The sequence below is a fragment of the Monodelphis domestica genome, chromosome 1 (genome assembly GCF_027887165.1).
Source record: "Monodelphis domestica isolate mMonDom1 chromosome 1, mMonDom1.pri, whole genome shotgun sequence".
In the NCBI taxonomy this organism is placed as follows: Eukaryota; Metazoa; Chordata; class Mammalia; order Didelphimorphia; family Didelphidae; genus Monodelphis; species Monodelphis domestica.
The window spans coordinates 496,006,487-496,024,898 of record NC_077227.1 but is presented as its reverse complement, the minus strand read 5'-3'; the positions used below and the strand labels follow the sequence as shown (position 1 = coordinate 496,024,898).

General features: G+C 36.0%; 1 protein-coding gene across 1 annotated transcript; it reads left to right on the top strand.

The window, feature by feature from the left end:
- The first annotated feature begins 2,845 nt into the window (after positions 1 to 2,845).
- MC3R (melanocortin 3 receptor) lies at positions 2,846 to 5,528 on the top strand. Its single transcript, XM_001378078.3, has one exon. It carries the CDS (start codon positions 3,234 to 3,236, stop codon positions 4,200 to 4,202), a length of 969 nt encoding a protein of 322 aa, XP_001378115.1. The 5' UTR covers positions 2,846 to 3,233; the 3' UTR covers positions 4,203 to 5,528.
- The last annotated feature ends 12,884 nt before the right edge of the window (positions 5,529 to 18,412 follow it).

The window sequence follows — 18,412 nt, the reverse complement described above, 5'->3', positions numbered from 1 at the left end:
GGGAAAATTGAGGCATGAATGCACTTTTGGGGGAGTTGTACACTGATTCAGTCATTCAAAGGAACAAGAGTTAGAAAGAGGAATCCCATTTAAAATCACCCTAAACAATATAAAATGCCTGAAATCTACTTGCCAAGACAAACACAGGAATTATATGAACACAAAAAATACTTTTCACGCAAATAAAGTCAGATCTAAACAATTTGAAAAATATTAATTGCTCATGGGTAGGCTGAGCTAATATAATGAAAATGACAATTCTACCTAAATAAATTTATTTATTTAATGCCATACTAATCAAACTTCCAAGTAATTATTTTATAGAACTAGATAAAATAATAACAAAATTCATCTGGGCCAAGAATATCAAGGGAACTAATGGAAAAAAAATTGAAGGAAGGTGGCCCTGTAATACTTGATCTCAAACTGTACTAATAAAGCAGCAATCATCAAAATAATCTGGTACTAGTTAAGAAATAGAATGGTAGATCAACAGAGCAGATTAGATACACAATATACAGGAGTAAATGGCATTAACAGTATTTTATAAACCCAAATATCCCAGCTTTTAGAATAAGAACTCACTCTTTAACCAAAAATGTTGAGAAAATTAGAAAATAGTATAGCAAAAGTGATGTATAGACCAGTATCTCACAGCCTATACCAAGATAAGGTCAAAATGGAAATATGAATTAGATATTAAGAGAGATACCATAACTAAAATAGGGGGACACAGAATACTTTACCTGGTAAAGATTTGGAGAAGGGAAGAATTATGACCAAATGAGAGATAGTATTATAAGATGTAAAATGAATAATTTTAGTTATATTAAATTTAAAAGCTTTTGTACAAACAAAACTAACCAAGATTAAAAGGGAAAAAACAAACTATGAAACATTTTTATATCAACTGTCTCTAATAAAGCTCTAATTTCTCAGATTTATAGAGAATTAAGGCAAATATATAAGAACAAACTATTCCCCAAATGATAAATAATCAAAGGTTATGAACAAGAAATTTTCAGATGAAGAAATCAAGCCATCAATAATCATATGAAAAAATTACTAATTAATTTATCTAAATTTATCTATAATCTAAATTACTCTTTATTAGAGAAATGCAAGTTAAAACAACACTGGAGTTGTGAACTGATCCAACTATTTGGGAGGGCAATTTGGAACTATGCCCGAAGGAGTATAAAACTGTGCATATCTTTTGACTGGATCTGTAACCCAAAGAGATAATTTAAAAAAGGAATGGACCTACTTGTACAAAAGTATTTATAGAAGCTCTTTTTGTAGTGGCAAAGAATTGGAAATTAAGGGGATACCCATCAATTAGGGAATGGATGAACAAATTGTCATACTTGTTGATGAAAGAATACGATTGTGCTATAAGAAATGACTACCAAGATGATTTTTTTAAAAGCTGGAAAAATCTGCAGGAACTAATGCAAAGTAAAATAAGCAAAATTGGGGGAATAGTTTACAAAATCACAGCAATATTGTACAATGATTATCTGTGAAAACTTGGCTACTCTCAGCAATGCAATGATATGAGGCAATACTGAAGGACTTGTGATGGGGAATGTTATCCACCTCCAGAGAAAGAATTGTTTCCGAGAAAGAATTGTTGGAGTAATCTTTCACATCAGTATATTTATGGTTTTATTTTGGGGTATTGATTTTGCATGAGTTTTCTCTTACAACAATAACCAAGTGTGTTCTGCATGACAATGAAAATAAAAGTTTTAAATGTTAATATTTTAATAGATATATTTTAGTGACTAGGGGAAGAATGGAGCTGTCAACCTTTGTCACACATTCCTGAAGCTGTGTCCAAATCCATGCTATCCCTCTAGGTTTTAAACTTTAGTGTTATGTGAGAGGTCTATGATTTTCTATGATATTTGCGTGTTATTGTAATATTGGTAGCTTTCCAATATGCAGTGATTATTGACAAGTGAGCAACATCTGAATTTTAAGTCACTAATAAATCATTTGGGGATTAGGAGAGTCCACTGTTTACTTTCAATGAAAAATCTAAAAAAAGTTAGCAAACTGAGACAAAGCTAGATTATGGATGGCTTTGAATGGCAGAGTCAAGATCCAGTGTTTTTTCCCATTTGATAGGCAATGGGGAAACCTTAAAGGATCAGGACTAAAGGAGTAATAAATAGCATTTAAGTAGTTTACTAGGACGATTACTGAAGAAGCAGAGTAGAGGATGAATTGGAATGAGATTAGATTGGAAACAAATATATAGGAGGTTATATTGCAATAATCTGAATGAGAAATGAAAAGAACTTGGTCTAGTATGGTAATGATGGACTGTGATGGAGATGGGGTGGGGGGGGGGGGGAATGTCAGATATACTGTAGAGGTCTGAGCCAGACACTCTGAAATGTGTGGAATAACAGAAAAATCAAAGCTAACTCCAAGGTTATAAGCCTGAGAAACCAGGCTCTCATCTTTCTGAATAATTTTTGACTCAGCTCATTGTTTATCTTCAAGGACTGTCCAAGACATTGACAGACTAATACAATAGTCTGTCCATCCAGCTGCATTTCATCGCCTGGGCAATATGTGTTAGCTTTAATGCTATTGAAGAAAATAGTCTGATTCCCAAATAGAACAGATTACCCATCTGATCTGCAGAGGGCACCAGATAATTTCAGATCTTTCAACAGATGGGTAGGCTTAGGGAATGTGGTACCTGCTGGCTGGGGCTGTCAGTCAGAAAGCTACCTGCTCTCTAAATGGTCATTTTGCTGCGCGGAAGATTAAGTAGGAGTTGTTTCTCTTTTGTCACTGAGTATAAATCCATTGAGTTCTTTCCCGGTCCTGAAAACCAGAGCTGTGGATGAAACTCTCCTGAGCCCACGACCCCTTTCTCACCATGAAACCAGCAGTTGTAACTGGGATAACCAATGACAGCAATTTGGAGAACTGAAGAGAAGCTGAGAGTAAATTGATTTAAGTATTGAAGAGAGTGACTGCCAACTGCTGCTTCTTCAGCTGAGAGCAGAGACAGAAGAAACAACAGCAAACTTCTCTACCCTTCAGCCCAGCACTAACCTTTCCCTGCACTTTCTTTCCAGAAGAGAAGAATAAAACCCAGACTGTTGTCAATAAGCTCCAAGAAAGGAAAAGGTATCCTGAGAGAGATTTGTTTTCTAAGCCACCTGGACTGTGCACTGTACTCCAGCTCTAATCATTCTCCTTTGTTGGCAATGAATGCTACTGGCTCCCTGCTTTCTTCTCAGAATCTGTTGTCAAAAGGCACAGAGGAAGTCAATGCCACTATCCTCTTTAGCAACCAGAGCAGCCCTGGATTCTGTGAGCAGGTCTTCATCAAGTCCGAGGTCTTTCTAACTCTGGGAATCATCAGTCTCCTGGAAAACATCCTTGTCATCTTAGCCGTGTTGAAGAATGGAAATCTGCACTCTCCTATGTACTTTTTCCTCTGCAGTCTGGCAGTGGCAGACATGCTGGTAAGTGTGTCCAATGCCTTGGAGACCGTGATGATTGCCCTCCTCACCAATGACTACTTGAGCTTTGATGACCAACTCATTCAACATATGGACAATGTCTTTGACTCCATGATCTGCATCTCTCTGGTCGCCTCCATCTGCAATCTCTTGGTCATTGCCATTGATAGGTACATCACAATTTTCTATGCCCTGCGATACCACAGCATCATGACAGTGAAAAAAGCTATCACCTTGATTGGGGCCATCTGGATCTGCTGTTTCATCTGTGGCATCATGTTCATCGTCTACTCTGAGAGCAAGACCGTCATCGTGTGTCTCGTTACTATGTTTTTTGCCATGCTGCTCCTCATGGCCACCCTCTATGTGCACATGTTCCTGTTTGCCCGGCTACACATCAAACGTATTGCAGCACTACCAGCGGATGGGGCGATGCACCAACATACCTGCATGAAGGGGGCGGTCACCATCACTATTCTACTGGGGGTATTCATTTTTTGCTGGGCACCTTTCTTCCTCCATCTCATCCTCATCATCACATGTCCCACTAATCCTCATTGCATTTGTTATACCTCCCACTTCAATACCTACCTGGTCCTTATCATGTGCAACTCAGTCATTGACCCCCTCATTTATGCTTTCCGGAGTCTTGAGATGCGCAAGACCTTTAAGGAAATAATCTGTTGTTGCAGCGGTATAAATTCAGGGTAGTGTACCTCATGCTGCGGGACCCTGAAATGTAAGAAATCACATTCTGAATACATTACCCTATAATCAGTGGTTTAAAATTTTCATTATTGTTTCTTTAAACTTCCTTTTATTTAAAAAAGGAATAAATGCTTCTGAAAAAGAATATTGTGCATAAATTACCCTTTAAATGGATTTGCATGGTGGTTAGAGTAGCAAAAATTACTGTGTATCTCCCCTAGTGTCACTCCAGGAAAAACATGCTAGTCAAAATCTGCATTGGTTTCTAAATCCAAGTTCTGTAAAAATCTGTTTTCCTGTTAAACTACCTGATTTCTATGCTATTAGGCACCAGGGCAAAAGAGGAACATTAACAGGTAAAAGGATTATAATCTCCTGGAAAATTCGACCCTGTAACCACCTACTAAGGTCCTTCGGTACCCTGTTGGAATTTAGTCTGGTGGTTTTGTTTTTAATTAAGGAATAAGAGTTGCTGCTTTCTTATCCCTTTTAAGTATGTCTTGAGCTGTTTCAAGTAGTACTTTCTAAGATAAATTAACTCTTTATGAAACATCAAGATGCTGGCTGACTTGTCATCTAGCTTTGTAATGTAACCAGCTTCTGCAGTAAAGGGAGCCTTCAAAATACTGACAAAAGCAAGCCAGTGGGTTTGGGTAAAGTTAGGGAGTACCCTTGACCATCGTACTGTTACATCACTTTTTTGAGGAATGGATTATTCTTTTGAGGCTTTCTCCTACTTTGTTTTTCTAATGTCTTTAAAAAAGAAAAAGCGAGAATGAGAGAATTTTCCTCTCTGACTTAACATGAGCAATTGCTATGTTCATTCACAAGACAAAATTTGAAAACTGTTGATTTAACCTTTCAGAGCCTTCTTCTGTTAGTCTCAAAACAGGTGAGAAATCTAGTTGCTTTCTTAGACTTTTCTGTTGAAAGTACTGTGACCAAATTCACATGCTGTATTCTTGATATCTTATATTGAAGAAAATGTGTTCTGAGTTTCCTTTAGCACTTTTGCACTGGTGCTCTGAAGGCTATGAATTTCCTGAGTGAATTCCTTGAATAGCCTGAATTGTTAAGTGTATTCTGTCTTCACTGAGTAACCAAGTAATTGCATTTTAATACTGATGTGATACTGTGCTCTTTTAATGTGAAAAATAGAAGCTTTTAGTGATTCTGATATTTATTTGTCTTTAAAGTTGTTTTGTGATACTGGTAAACTTATTCCCTGCTATGCTTATGTTGCTCTCAAGTGGTGAGAGTTGTTTGATGCTGCTAAAATTAAAAGGAAAGTCCCCAAATGTGTTCTATTTTAAATAAATTATATGAAAACACTTGTTGTATGCTTCGTATGTCATTCTCATGGATCTCCACAGCACCAGGTCAGTGATTTTGCAATTGGTCACCAGTGCCCTGCTGACAATAGCACTTACTTCCGTATTTTGGCTGAAAAACATTATTACCATAGAATTACTATTTCCTAATCGTCTTCCTGCTGTGCCAGGCATATGGGCACACAGTCAAGTGTCATCTCCATTTTTTTAATGAAGACACTGAGTTAATGTGAGTCACACAAGAACACATATCAAGTGTCAGAACTGGGAATCAGTGTTATAAGAAACAGACTCACAGTATTGCTACATATGCATACTTTTGTACAGAAAAAAATAGGTTGATAATAATGTCTTAGACTAGGATATGGCTTTATTTTTGGCAAAGACTTTTTCATTGTTCCATCTGATCATTACAATACATTTTTGAGCAATAGAGCATTGTAGCCCAGGCCCTCTTCAATCATGAGTCCCATAGAAAGCTTTCAAAGTACAAGGTACCCTTTGGTGCAATATCCACTTAATAAACCTACCAACATTTCCTTTACCAGATCAACTAGTGAAAATAGTTCAAAGCAAAAGATGTTTAATTATGCCTGACAATTTAAAAATAATAGGACCTGGATTTGTGGTTTCATGGATAATCAGCCACATGAGGAAACTACCTCCAAAAAAGTAGGTCAGCAACTTCTCTGCAATTTATATATAGTCTTAGGAAATTGCCTAGACAGAGCATTTAGAAGTTAAATGATTTGCCCAGGGTCATACGGTTAGTACATTTCGGAGGCAATACCCGAGCCTAGATATTTCTGGTTTTGGGGTTTACTCACTATTCACTACACCACACTGCCTATTGACCACAACTAAGTGCAGTAAAATAAAGAAAATGAGATTGGCAGGTGGGAAAAGAAAATAATATCCAGATATACCCATTTTGTCAATCTTAGAGAAAACTTATTTTAAAAACAAAAATCAAAGTTTTTTTTTTCAATTTTAAAATTTAAAGAAACAAGAATCAAAAACAAAATAAAATAAATAACAAGGAAATTTTCCTCCCTTCACATGGATGTATACTGTCCTCCAAATTGCCACTTCATAGTAGTAGGGAGAACACATGTAGAGAAAATATGTGACCAGAGTGGCACACAAAAGAACATGCAGCAAAAACATGTTGGACAATAGGATGACACCACAGTTGGAACAGCTCTCCTCTGCTAATGTCACTGCTTGCTCCTCCATAGAGCTGCCAGTGCTCTATGTTGGGCTATTGACATTATCAGACAATGAGTTGCTTTCTCTGCCACTACATACTTCTCTTCTACCTAATACCTAATGCCATCTGGAGTATCTTCACTGAGCAGATTCTGGAGATTCTCAGCTGCTGACATATGCTGGTTCTCCACCAAAATGATGCTGCTATGTAGCCTTTTCCCTGTTGAAAAGAGAACTTTCAGTTCTTTTAAACTCTAGTGTTTATTTTAGTTCTTTTGTAATTCAAATCCATAGTTATAGTCAGCCAGCCAATAAAAGAAATTCTTAGGCACTGAGCTGGCCTTTGTACTGCTTTTTTATCTGCCTCAATTACCACTCTTTAAATTGAGTCTAGTCTTCAAATTAGTTGACTGTCCTTTCAGTTCTCCTGTTTCTGGTCACCAGGTGAATCTGTGTAAATCAACTCAAGATCTTCACTTAGCAAGACTGGGAAGAGAGAGTAGAACAAGTGTCTTTTTGCCAGTAATAAAATCATTACTCTTTCCATAGTTAAAGAGATTTTCCATTCCAGTAAGATACACTCAGATATGATTCCCTTGTGCATATCATTGCATTTGTTATTTGGCATATAAAAGACATCAGTGATGATTTCAAATACCCAGTACATATTGTGTACAAGCAATGAAAAATTCCATCCCATCCCCCAAGGTCCTCTGGGGTTCCATCTGCTCTTCTGAAGCATTTCTTCAAAATTCAATTTTTCATTGCTTCTGGTCATTCCTTTGTACACAATATGTAGGTACATAAAACATAATATCCAAATCATTATTGCATAAAGTAGACCAAACATAATGATCATCTGCAGAAGCATTACCTAGCACAATGTTTATACATCCCACAGTATAATGGCAGTCATATATATTTGTGACTAAATATATAGATCAAATAAAGATTTCATACAAAAGCCCAAATACAGAGATTACATGCAATATGTAGTACAACATACATGTTACATACATTCTATCAATCCATGTCACCAGTTTATATTTATAATTTCCACTCCCATTACTCCTGCAGTATAACAAATCAGCCTAATCACACATAATCCTGGCTCTTCTTCAATGACTTGTTATCAGTTATAAATGCTGAATATCGATAGTTCTTCTGGCCTGTCATCTCATTCTTGAGACTGTGAATTCCCCAGGATGTTTAGCACAATCTTCAGCTATGAAGTCAGGTCCTTTAGCTAACTTCTGTTCCGTGCTTGCCTTAACAACTTCAGCATTTGTCAAGAAAGGGTCACCTCTGGAGTCAAACCTTCTGTGTACCCCCAATTTCTACAAAAGTCCCATTAAAATAGAAGCAATCTCATCTGACTCCCATGATCCTACAGAGGCTACCAACATTCAATTTTCTCTCCATTAGAAACATAATCAATAGCCTCTTCATAAGAATCATCATCAACTCACATGTGTACATGACTGAAAAAGACTCCAAAACCCTGCATATACAGTTCTAATCTCTATTTGGCTGTATATCTATCTGCATATTACATAGGTATCTCAAATTCAGCAAGTCTAAAACAATTCATTTTCTTTTCTCCCCAAATCCTCCCCTTTTCCCAACTTTCTTATTTCTGTTAAGGTGCCAACCATCCTTCCAGGTTCCCATACTAGCAATCTAGAAGTCATCAGAACACATAACAGTTCCATTTCAAAGCCAAGAATCTTAATTTAGTGGAGAGTAATATCTCACTGTCAGTAAGCCCTCTCCTGGAAAAAAAAAAAGGCTTCTAGTATCCATCAATCTCTGTTATAAAATTGGTTTTAAACTCTCTAGATTGGTATCATTGTGTAACAAAGGACTTGCTTATATCTCCCGGTTCAAGCTAGGTGACCAAATCCTTTAATACCTGCTCATATTTTTTCTCCCAATAATTTTCAAAGGGTATGACGGCGTTCAATCCATGTTGCCTTTTCCCCTGTTCCGTTTCCAAATCTTTTCCATCATTGAGAAGGTCATTGAAGAGATTTAGTAATAGTGGCATGGACCTTTACAAATTTCTAATGGCAGCCAATAAATCTTTAACTCTTGAAAATTCTTTAGACCTGGTCAGTTGACAAATAGTTCTCTCTTTTTTAAGTCACTTTATACTCCCTACTGAGATGTTATATGATTCATGGACTTGATAGAACCTGTGAAGACCTGACACTAAACAACTCATGTTTCAACATGTCATTTTCCAGCCATCCTAGCACTTTTATCCTTATGGTCCTCTAATGGCTCTCTAAATGCATGAAAGTGAAAGGAAAAGTGAAAGATTAAGTCATTCACTCAACATTTATTATCTTCACTGTGACAGACACTATGTTAGACCTCAGACATACAAGAAATGAATGAAAAAGTATCTTCCCTCAAGGAGCTTACATTCTACCAAGCTAAGGAAAAGAGAGATGGAAGATGAAGGGAGATACACAGCATACACACAGATAAGCAAATACAAAATGGATAAAAGACAATTTAGGAGCAAAAATCATGAACTGGGTAAATCAGAAAAGATCTTCTTAGGTTTAAGAAAATGGGAGTTCCAGCAATAATGATAGGGATTTGACCACACAAGAAAGCAATTCTTAAGCAAGGCCTCTTTAGGGTTTTTTTTTTTCTTTTTTCTTTATGTATTTTTTTTAAAGCCTTACCTTCTGTCTTGGAGTCAATACTGTGTATTGGTTGTAAGGTAGAAGAGTGGTAAGGGCTAGGCAATGGGGGTTAAGTGACTTGCCCAGGGTCACACAGCTGGGAAGTGTCTGAGGCCAGATTTTAACCTAGGGCCTCCCTCTCTAGGCCTGGCTCTCAATCCACTGAGCTACCCAGCTGCCCCCTATTTATGTATTTTTATTCAACCTTTCACTCTCCTTCCGATACCACAAAAGGCATCATCTAGCAAACAGATATGTGTATGTGTGTGTGTGTGTAAGATGTCTTTCTTGTTTCCACTTCTCAGGTCATCCTCTGGAAGTGAACATTCACAAGTTATTCTTAAAATATGCAATAAGTATCTGTATATAATATTCTCTTGGTTCTACTCATTTCACTCTTCATTATCTCATGTGATTCTTTCCAAGGTTATCAGAAAATTAATCTGCTTGGGGGCAGCTAGATGATTCAGTGGATTGAGAGCCAAGCCCAGAGACAGTTGGTCCTGGATTCAAATCTGACCTCAGATAGGTCTTAGTTATGTGACCCTGGACAAGTCATTTAATTCCCATTGCTTAGTTCTTCCTACTCATCTGCCTTGAAACTAATACACAGTATTTATTCTAAGATGGATAGTAAGGGTTTTTTTTTAATTAATCTGCTCATCATTTTTTTTGTTGCAATAGTAATCCATTACAACCACATATCACAATTTGTTTAGCCATTTCCCAACATGCCAGTTCTCTACCACCGCAAAGAGAGCTGCTATAAATATTTTGGAACATGTAGATTATTTTCCTTTTTCCCTACTTGGGAAACAGACCTGGCTCTGTTTATGCAGTTTTGTAGCTCTCTGGGAATAATTACAAACTGATTTTCAAAATGGTTGGATCTGTTCACAGTTCCACCAACAGTGCATTACTGTCCGCACTTTTCCACGTCCCCTCCAACATCTGTCATTTTTCCCTTTTGTCATTTTAGTCAATTTGATGAATATAAGACAATACTTCAGAATTATTTAGGTTTCTCATTTCCCTAATCAGTAGTGATTTAGACCATTTCTTCATATATCTATATATGGCTTTGACTTCTTTATCCGAAAACTGTTAGTTTATATCTTTTGTCCATTTATCAATTAATTGGAAGATGGTTCTTATTCCTATAACTTTGACAAACTTCTCTACATCTTTTAGATATGTGACCTCTATCCAAAGGACTACTGAAATTTTTACCCAATTTTCTGCTTTCCTCCTAATCTTGACAACATTTGTTTTATTTATACAAAACCTTTTCAATTTAAAATACTCAGAATTATCCATTTTATTTCTCACAATGCTTTGTATCTTTTATTTACTCATTAATCCATCTCCTATCCATAATTCTGATAAATATGTTTCCTGTTCTTTTAATTTGCTTAAATTTCCTTTTATGTCTCTTTTGATCTTATCTTAATGAATGGAGTAATATATTGGTCTATACCTAGTTTCTGCTACACTGTTTTCTAGTTGTCCCAGCAATCTTTACAAAACAGTGATTTTTTATCTCAGCCTCAATCTATATTTTTGTCAAATACAAGGTCATTATAATCTTAGTACTGTTTGTTATATGTCTTTTCTGTTCTATTCATCTACCTTTCTATTTCTGAGCCAGTACCAAATAGTTTTAATAATTACTGCTTTATAATGCAATTTAAAATCTAGTACTGCTAAACCTCCTTCCTTTACATTTTTTTATTAATTCTTTTTTTAAACCCTTACCTTCCATCTAGCAATCAATACTGTGTATTAGTTCCAAGGCAGAAGAGTGGTAAGGGCTAAGCAATGGGGGTTGTGTCTTCCCCAGGGTCACACAGCTGAGAAGTATCTGAGGCCAGATTTGAACCCAGGACCTCACATCTCTAGGCCTGGTTCTCAATCCACTGAGCCATATAACTCTCCCCCCCCATTAATTCTTTTGATATTCTTCATCTTTTGCTCTCCAAATAAATTTTGTTATTATTTTTCTTGCTCTTTAATATATTTTTTTGATAATTTGAGTGGGATGCTATTGAATAAGTAGATTAGTTTAGGTTAGAATAGTCAATTTAATTATAATTAAATGGCTTTGCCCATCCATTGTGACATGGAAATCACTTTAAAAGACTGATATATATTAATTTAAGGTCGCCAAGGAATTCAGCTATGTAATTCCTAAATGAAAACTCAAATCAGCAGTCAACCTTTTATGGAGTTTAATTACAAACAGGAGGAAGAAAGGTATTAGAGAGAGAGAGAGAGAGAGAGAGAGAGAGAGAGAGAGAGAGAGAGAGAGATTGAGAGAGAGAGAGAGAGAAAGGGTAGAGAAGGGAATAGGGCTTAAATACCCCCTCTGTTTAGGCTGGGCCAAAAGGCCCAAGCCCTTAGATAGCTGAGACAAAGAAAAGAGATCAGTCCCTATCACTCACGTGACCAAAATGGAGAAACAGTCTCAGGGGCCTCCACCTCCAGCTTCCTTCAGAGCAAGCTTCTCAGAGCACCACCTCTCAGAGCAAAACCTCTCCAACCACCTTCAGAGCCACCTCGCTCAGAGCAAGACCTCCTCCTCTTCTCCTCAGACCCTGCTATCTTTAAGGAAACTATCTAAGTTCCCTCCCCTCAGTTCTCACATCTACCAATCACTGTCCATGTCTTCCCTGTGTCAATGGTGGCTCTAGCTTAACCCAAGACTGCCCAGAGGTCTGTGGCTTTGCACATGTCTGTTGAAGGTCATATTCTCAAATAATTAAATCTTGATCCTTTGCTGCAGCCCTTCCTAAATCCTGTTACTCTAAGTAGAGTGGAAATTGTATTTTCCAAGACCTGGTTCTGTCATTCCAAGTATCTCTATTGTATCAATTCTAAAATCAATCATGACTCAAAGAACTTCCTGTTCTATGCTTAAGCATAGGTCAAAGCCCTTTCCATTGTTCAGCAAAAGGTTTCTGTCCTAAAGTAATCTTAAGTAGGGAGGAGAAGGACCCTCCCATGCCAAGGGGGGTTCACATTCCAATAGACTATCAGTAGGAAATTTTTCAAGTATGAAATTTCCCAATGGTGAAATTTCCAACATTTATAAGTCTAAGAAATTTTAAGGTTTACACCATAAGAATTAATATTTCTCCAATTATTTAGCTATGACTTTATTTGTGGAAAAAAGCATTTTATAATTATGCCAATTTAATTTGTAGGTTTGTTTTGGCAGGTATACTCCCAGGTACTTCACTGTATATGTGGTTATTTTAAACAGAGTAGAGTATCTATTTCTATCTCTTCTTGCAGGACTTTGCTGGTGATATATAAAATGCTAATAGTTTATGGGGTTGTTTTATATCCTGATACTTTACTAAAATTATTAAGAGTTTCAACTAACTTCCTCCTTAGATCTCTAGAATTTTCCACATACACTATCATATTATCTTCCTCTCCTTTTGTCATATCCTTCTTCAGACAACCAATTTCTTCTACCTACTACCTCTCCAAGTCATGCCCCTCCTTAAAACCTCTTCTTTATTCTTTCTCTTTGTCCTCCAAGTTTCAAATCAACCCACCCTTCTAATGGTCCCTCCTTTGTCTCCTCTCCCTTACCTCTTAGGGTTTTTTTTCTAAAATAAGTTTATTGCTTTGGAAATAATGCACAGTATTAATTTTAATGTGGAAGATGCATGTTTAAAAAATAAAATTAAATAGACTTATTTAGATATTATATTTCCTCCTCTGATAATCCAGACAGTTTATATTATATTTTCATTTCACTAACATTGTTGAATTTTTTGGCATATAGTTGAGCAAAATAACTGCTAATAATTACTTTAATTGCATCTTCATTCGTGGCATATTCACCCTTTTCATCTTTAATGTTAGTGATTTGGTTTTCTTCTCTCTTTTTTAAAATCATATTAACCAATGTTTTATCAATTTTGTTTATTTCTTCATAAAACTAAATCCTAGATTTATTTATTAATTCAATGGTTTTCTCACATTCATTTTTATCTATCTCATTTTTAAGTTTAGGATTTCTAACTTGGTGTGTAATTAGGGATTTTTAGTTTGTTCTCTTTCTAGTTTTTTTCAATTGCATTCCTAATTCATTGATCTGTTCTTTCTTTTTTGTTTGTTTGTTTTTAAACATTATTTTATTTGGTCATTTTCACACATTATTCCTTGGAAACAATGATCATTTTCTTTTCCTCTCCCCCCTCCCGCCACCCCTCCCCTAGCTGACGCACAATTCCACTGGGTATCACATGTGTCCTTGTTCTGAACCCATTTCCTTGTTGTTGGTATTTGCATTAGGGTGCTCATTTAGCATCTCTCCTCAATCATATCTCCTCAACCCCTGTAGTCAAGCTGTTGCCTTTACTCAATGTTTTCACTCCCACAGTTTGTCCTCAGCTTGTGGATAGTGTTTTTTTCTCATAGATCCCTGCAGATTATTCAGAGACATTGCATTGCCATTAAGAGAGAAGTCCATTACATTCGATTGTACCACCATGTCTCAGTCTTTGTGTACAATGTTCTCCTGGCTCTGCTCCTTTCACTCTGCATCACTTCCTGTAGGTTGTTCCAGTCTCCATGGAATTCCTCCACTTTATTATTCCTTTGAGCATAATAGTATTCCATCACCAACATATACCACAATTTATTCAGCCATTCCCCAATTGAAGGGCATCCCCTCATTTTCCATTTTTTTTGCCACCACAAAGAGCATAGCTATGAATATTCTTGTACATGACTTTTTCCTTATTATCTCTTTGGGATACAGACCCAGCAATGCTATGGCTGGATCAAAGGGCAGACAGTCTTTTATCGCCCTTTGGGCATAGTTCCAAATTGCCCTCCAGAATGGTTGGATCAATTTACAACTCCACCAGCAATGAATTAGTGCCCCCACTTTGCCACATTCCCTCCAGAATTCATTACTTTACTTTGCTGTCATGTTAGCCAATCTGCTAGGTGTGAGGTGATACCTCAGAGTTGTTTTGATTTGCATCTCTCTGATTATAAGAGATTTAGAACACTTTTTCATGTGCTTATTAATAGTTTTGATTTCTTTAACTGAAAACTGTCTATTCATGTCCCTTGCCCATTTTTCAATTGGAGAATGGCTTTTCTTTTTGTACAATTGATTTAGCTCTTTCTAAATTTGAGTAGTTAGACCTCTGTCAGAGGTTTTTGTTATGAAGATTGTTTCCCAATTTGTTGCTTCCCTTCTAATTTTAGTTACATTGGTTTTGTTTGTACACAAACTTTTTAATTTGATGTAGTCAGAATTATTTATTTTACATTTTGTGACTCTTTCTAAGCCTTGCTTGGTTTTAAAAATCTTTCTCTTCCCAAAGGTCTGACATGTATACTATTCTGTGTTCACCTAATTTACTTAGAGTTTCCTTCTTTATGTTTAAGTCAGTCACCCATTCTGAGTTTATCTTGGTGTAGGGTGTGAGGTGTTTATCCAAACCTAATCTCTTCTACACTGTCTTCCAATTTTCCCAGCAGTTTTTATCAAACAGTGGATTTTTGTCCCAAAAGCTGGAGTCTTTGGGTTTGTCATAGACTGTCTTGCTGAGATCATTTACCCCAAGTCTATTCCACTAATCCTCCTTTCTGTCTCCTAGCCAGTACTAAATTGTTTTGATGACCACTGCTTTGTAATATAGTTTGAGATCTGGGACTGCAAGGCCACCTTCCTTTGTATTTTTTTCATTATTTCCCTGGATATCCTTGATCCTTTGTTCTTCCAAATGAACTGTGTTATGGTTTTCTCTAATTCAGTAAAAAAAATTTTTGGTAGTTTAATGGGTATGGCACTAAATATATAGATAAGTTTGGGTAGGATGGTCATTTTTATTATGTTTGTTCATCCCACCCATGAGCAATCAATGTTTTCCCAATTGTTTAGATCTAGTTTTCATTGTGTAGAGAGTATTTTGTAGTTGTGTTCATATAGTTCCTGTGTTTGTCTCAGCAGATAGATTCCTAAGTATTTTATATTGTCTTGGGTGACTTTAAATGGAATTTCTCTTTCTAATTCTTGCTGCTGAACTGGGTTGGAGATATATAGAAATGCTGATGACTTATGCGGGTTTATTTTGTATCCTGCAACTTTGCTAAAGTTGTTGATTATTTCGACTAGTTTTTTGGTTGATTCTCTAGGATTCTTTAAGTAAATCATCATATCATTCACAAAGAGTGACAGCTTGGTCTCCTCATTGCCAATTTTAATACCTTCAATTTCTTTTTCTTCTCTGATTGCTACTGCTAGTGTTTCTAGTACAATATTAAATAATAAAGGTGATAATGGGCATCTTGTTTCATTCCTGATCTTATTTGCAAGGCCTCTAGTTTATCCCCATTGCAGATGAAGTTTGCTGATGGTTTCAGATATATAGTGCTTATTATTTTTAGGAAAGACCCTTCTATTCCTATACTTTCTAGTATTTTCAATAGGAATGGGTGTTGTATTTTATCAAAGGCTTTTTCTGCATCTATTAATATAATCATGTGATTTTTGTCGTTTTACTTGTTAATATGGTCAATTATGTGGATGGTTTTCCTAATATTGAATCATCCTTGCATTCCTGGTATGAATCCTACCTGGTCATAGTGAATAACCCTTGTGATGACTTGCTGGAGTCTTTTTCTAGTATCCTATTTAAGATTTTTGCATCTATTTTCATTAGGGAGATTGGTCTATAGTTTTCTTTCTCTGTTTTTAATCTGCCTGGCTTGGGGATGAGTACCATTTTTGTGTCATAAAAAGAATTTGAAAGAACCCCTTCTTGGCTATTCTGTCAAATAGTTTGTATAATATTGGGATTAATTGTTCTTTGAATGTTTCATAGAATTCATTTGTGAATCCATCTGGACCTGGGGATTTTTTCTTAGGGAGTTCTTTGATGGCTTGTTCAATTTCTTTTTCTGATATGGGGTTGTTTATGTAAATTATTTCTTCTTCTTTTAGCCTAGGCAATTTATATTTTTGTAAGTATTTATCCATATCACCTAGATTGCCATATTTGCTGCCATATAATTTGGCATAGTAGTTTTTAATGATTGCCTTAATTTCCTCTTCTTTAAAGGTGAGGTCTCCCTTTTCATCTTGTATACTGTCAATTTGGCTTTTTTTCTTTCCTTTTTTTAATTAGACTGAATAGTATGTTGTCTATTTTATTTGTTTTTTCAAAGTAACAGCTTTTAGTCTTATTTATTAAATCAATAGTTCTTTGACTTTCAATTTTGTTGATTTCTCCTTTGATTTTTAGGATCTCTAATTTAGTCTTCATCTGAGGATTTTTAATTTGTTCACTTTCTAGTTTTTTTAATTTGCATGCCCAATCCATTGACCTATGCCCTTCTTAATTTGTTTATATATGAACTCAAGGATATAAATTTCCCCCTGAGTACTGCTTTGGCTGCATCCCATAGGTTTTGAAAGGATGTCTCACCATTGTCATTTTCTTCAATGAAGTTATTAATTGTTTCTATGATTTGTTCTTTAACTAGCCAGTTTTGGAGAATCATATTGTTTAATTCCCAATTAATTTTTATTTATCTCTACATGTGCCTTAATAATTATTATTTTCATTGCATTGTGGTCTGAGAAGGTTGCATTTATTATTTCTGCCTTTTTGCACTTGTTTACAATGTTTTTGTGCCCTAATACATGGTCAATTTTTGTGAATGTACCATGTGCTGCTCAAAAGGTGTATTCCTTTTTGTCCCTATTTATTTTTCTCCACATGTCTACTAACTCTAACTTTTCTAAGATTTCATTCTCTTCTCTCACCTCTTTCTTATTTATTTTTTGGTTTGATTTATCTAGTTCGGATAGAGGAAGATTCAGATCTCCCACTAGTATAGTTTTTCTATCTATTTCATCCTTGAGCTCCACTAGTTTCTCCTTTAGAAATTCAGATGCTATGCCATTTGGTGCATACATATTGAGTATAGATATTTCCTCATTGTCTATACTGCCTTTTATCAGAATGTAATTACCTTCCCTTTCTCTTTTAACTAGATTTATTTTACTTTGGCTTTGTCAGATATCATGATTGCGACTCCTGCCTTCTTTTTATCAGTTAATGCCCAATAGATTTGGCTCCATCCTCTTACTTTCACCCTATGCGTATCTACCTTCCTCATGTGTGTTTCTTGCAGACAGCATATGGTAGGATTTTGGATTCTAATCCACTCTGCTATTCACTTGCATTTTATGGATGAGTTCATTCCATTCACATTCAGAGTTATGATTACTAGCTGTGTATTTCCCAGCATTTTGATTTCTACTTCTGGTCCTGCTTTTTCTTCTTTCACTATTTCTTTCTACACCAATGTTTGCTTAAAATCAGTCCCCCTAGTTCCCACCCTTATTTTACTTCCCTTTCTACCCCCTCCCTTCTTATTCCCCCCTTATTTTCTCCTGTCGTCTTTTTTAAATTGCCCCCACACCCTCTCCCTCCCTTGTACTGCTTCCCTCCCCACCAGTCTGTTTTTTACCCTTCTACTCCCCTATACGGTGCAAATTTATTCTCTGCCCCAATGGATTAGATTGTTCTTCCCTCTATGGGTCAATTTCAATGCATGTAAGAGTTGAGTATTTCCTATCTCCAACCTCTTTACCCTTCCAGTGTATCGATGTTCTCCCCCCTCCCACCATGAGCTTCTTTGTGACATATAAATTTACCCCCATTTGTTTCCCACTTCTTTTAGTATTAACCTCTTTTTTTAGGTCTGGTTGTATATATATATATATACATACACAAACATACACACATGTATATGTATTTATGCATGTATATACCTATTTATGTCTTGTCCTTTTATACTATACAGTTTGTCACTGTTCCCTCTAAGTGTAATTCTTCTAGCTTCCCAGGTGACAGCAACAGTTTTTAAGAGTTACCAATGACCTCTTTTCTTATAGGGATACATATCATTTTAACTTATTGAGTCTCTTAAAAAT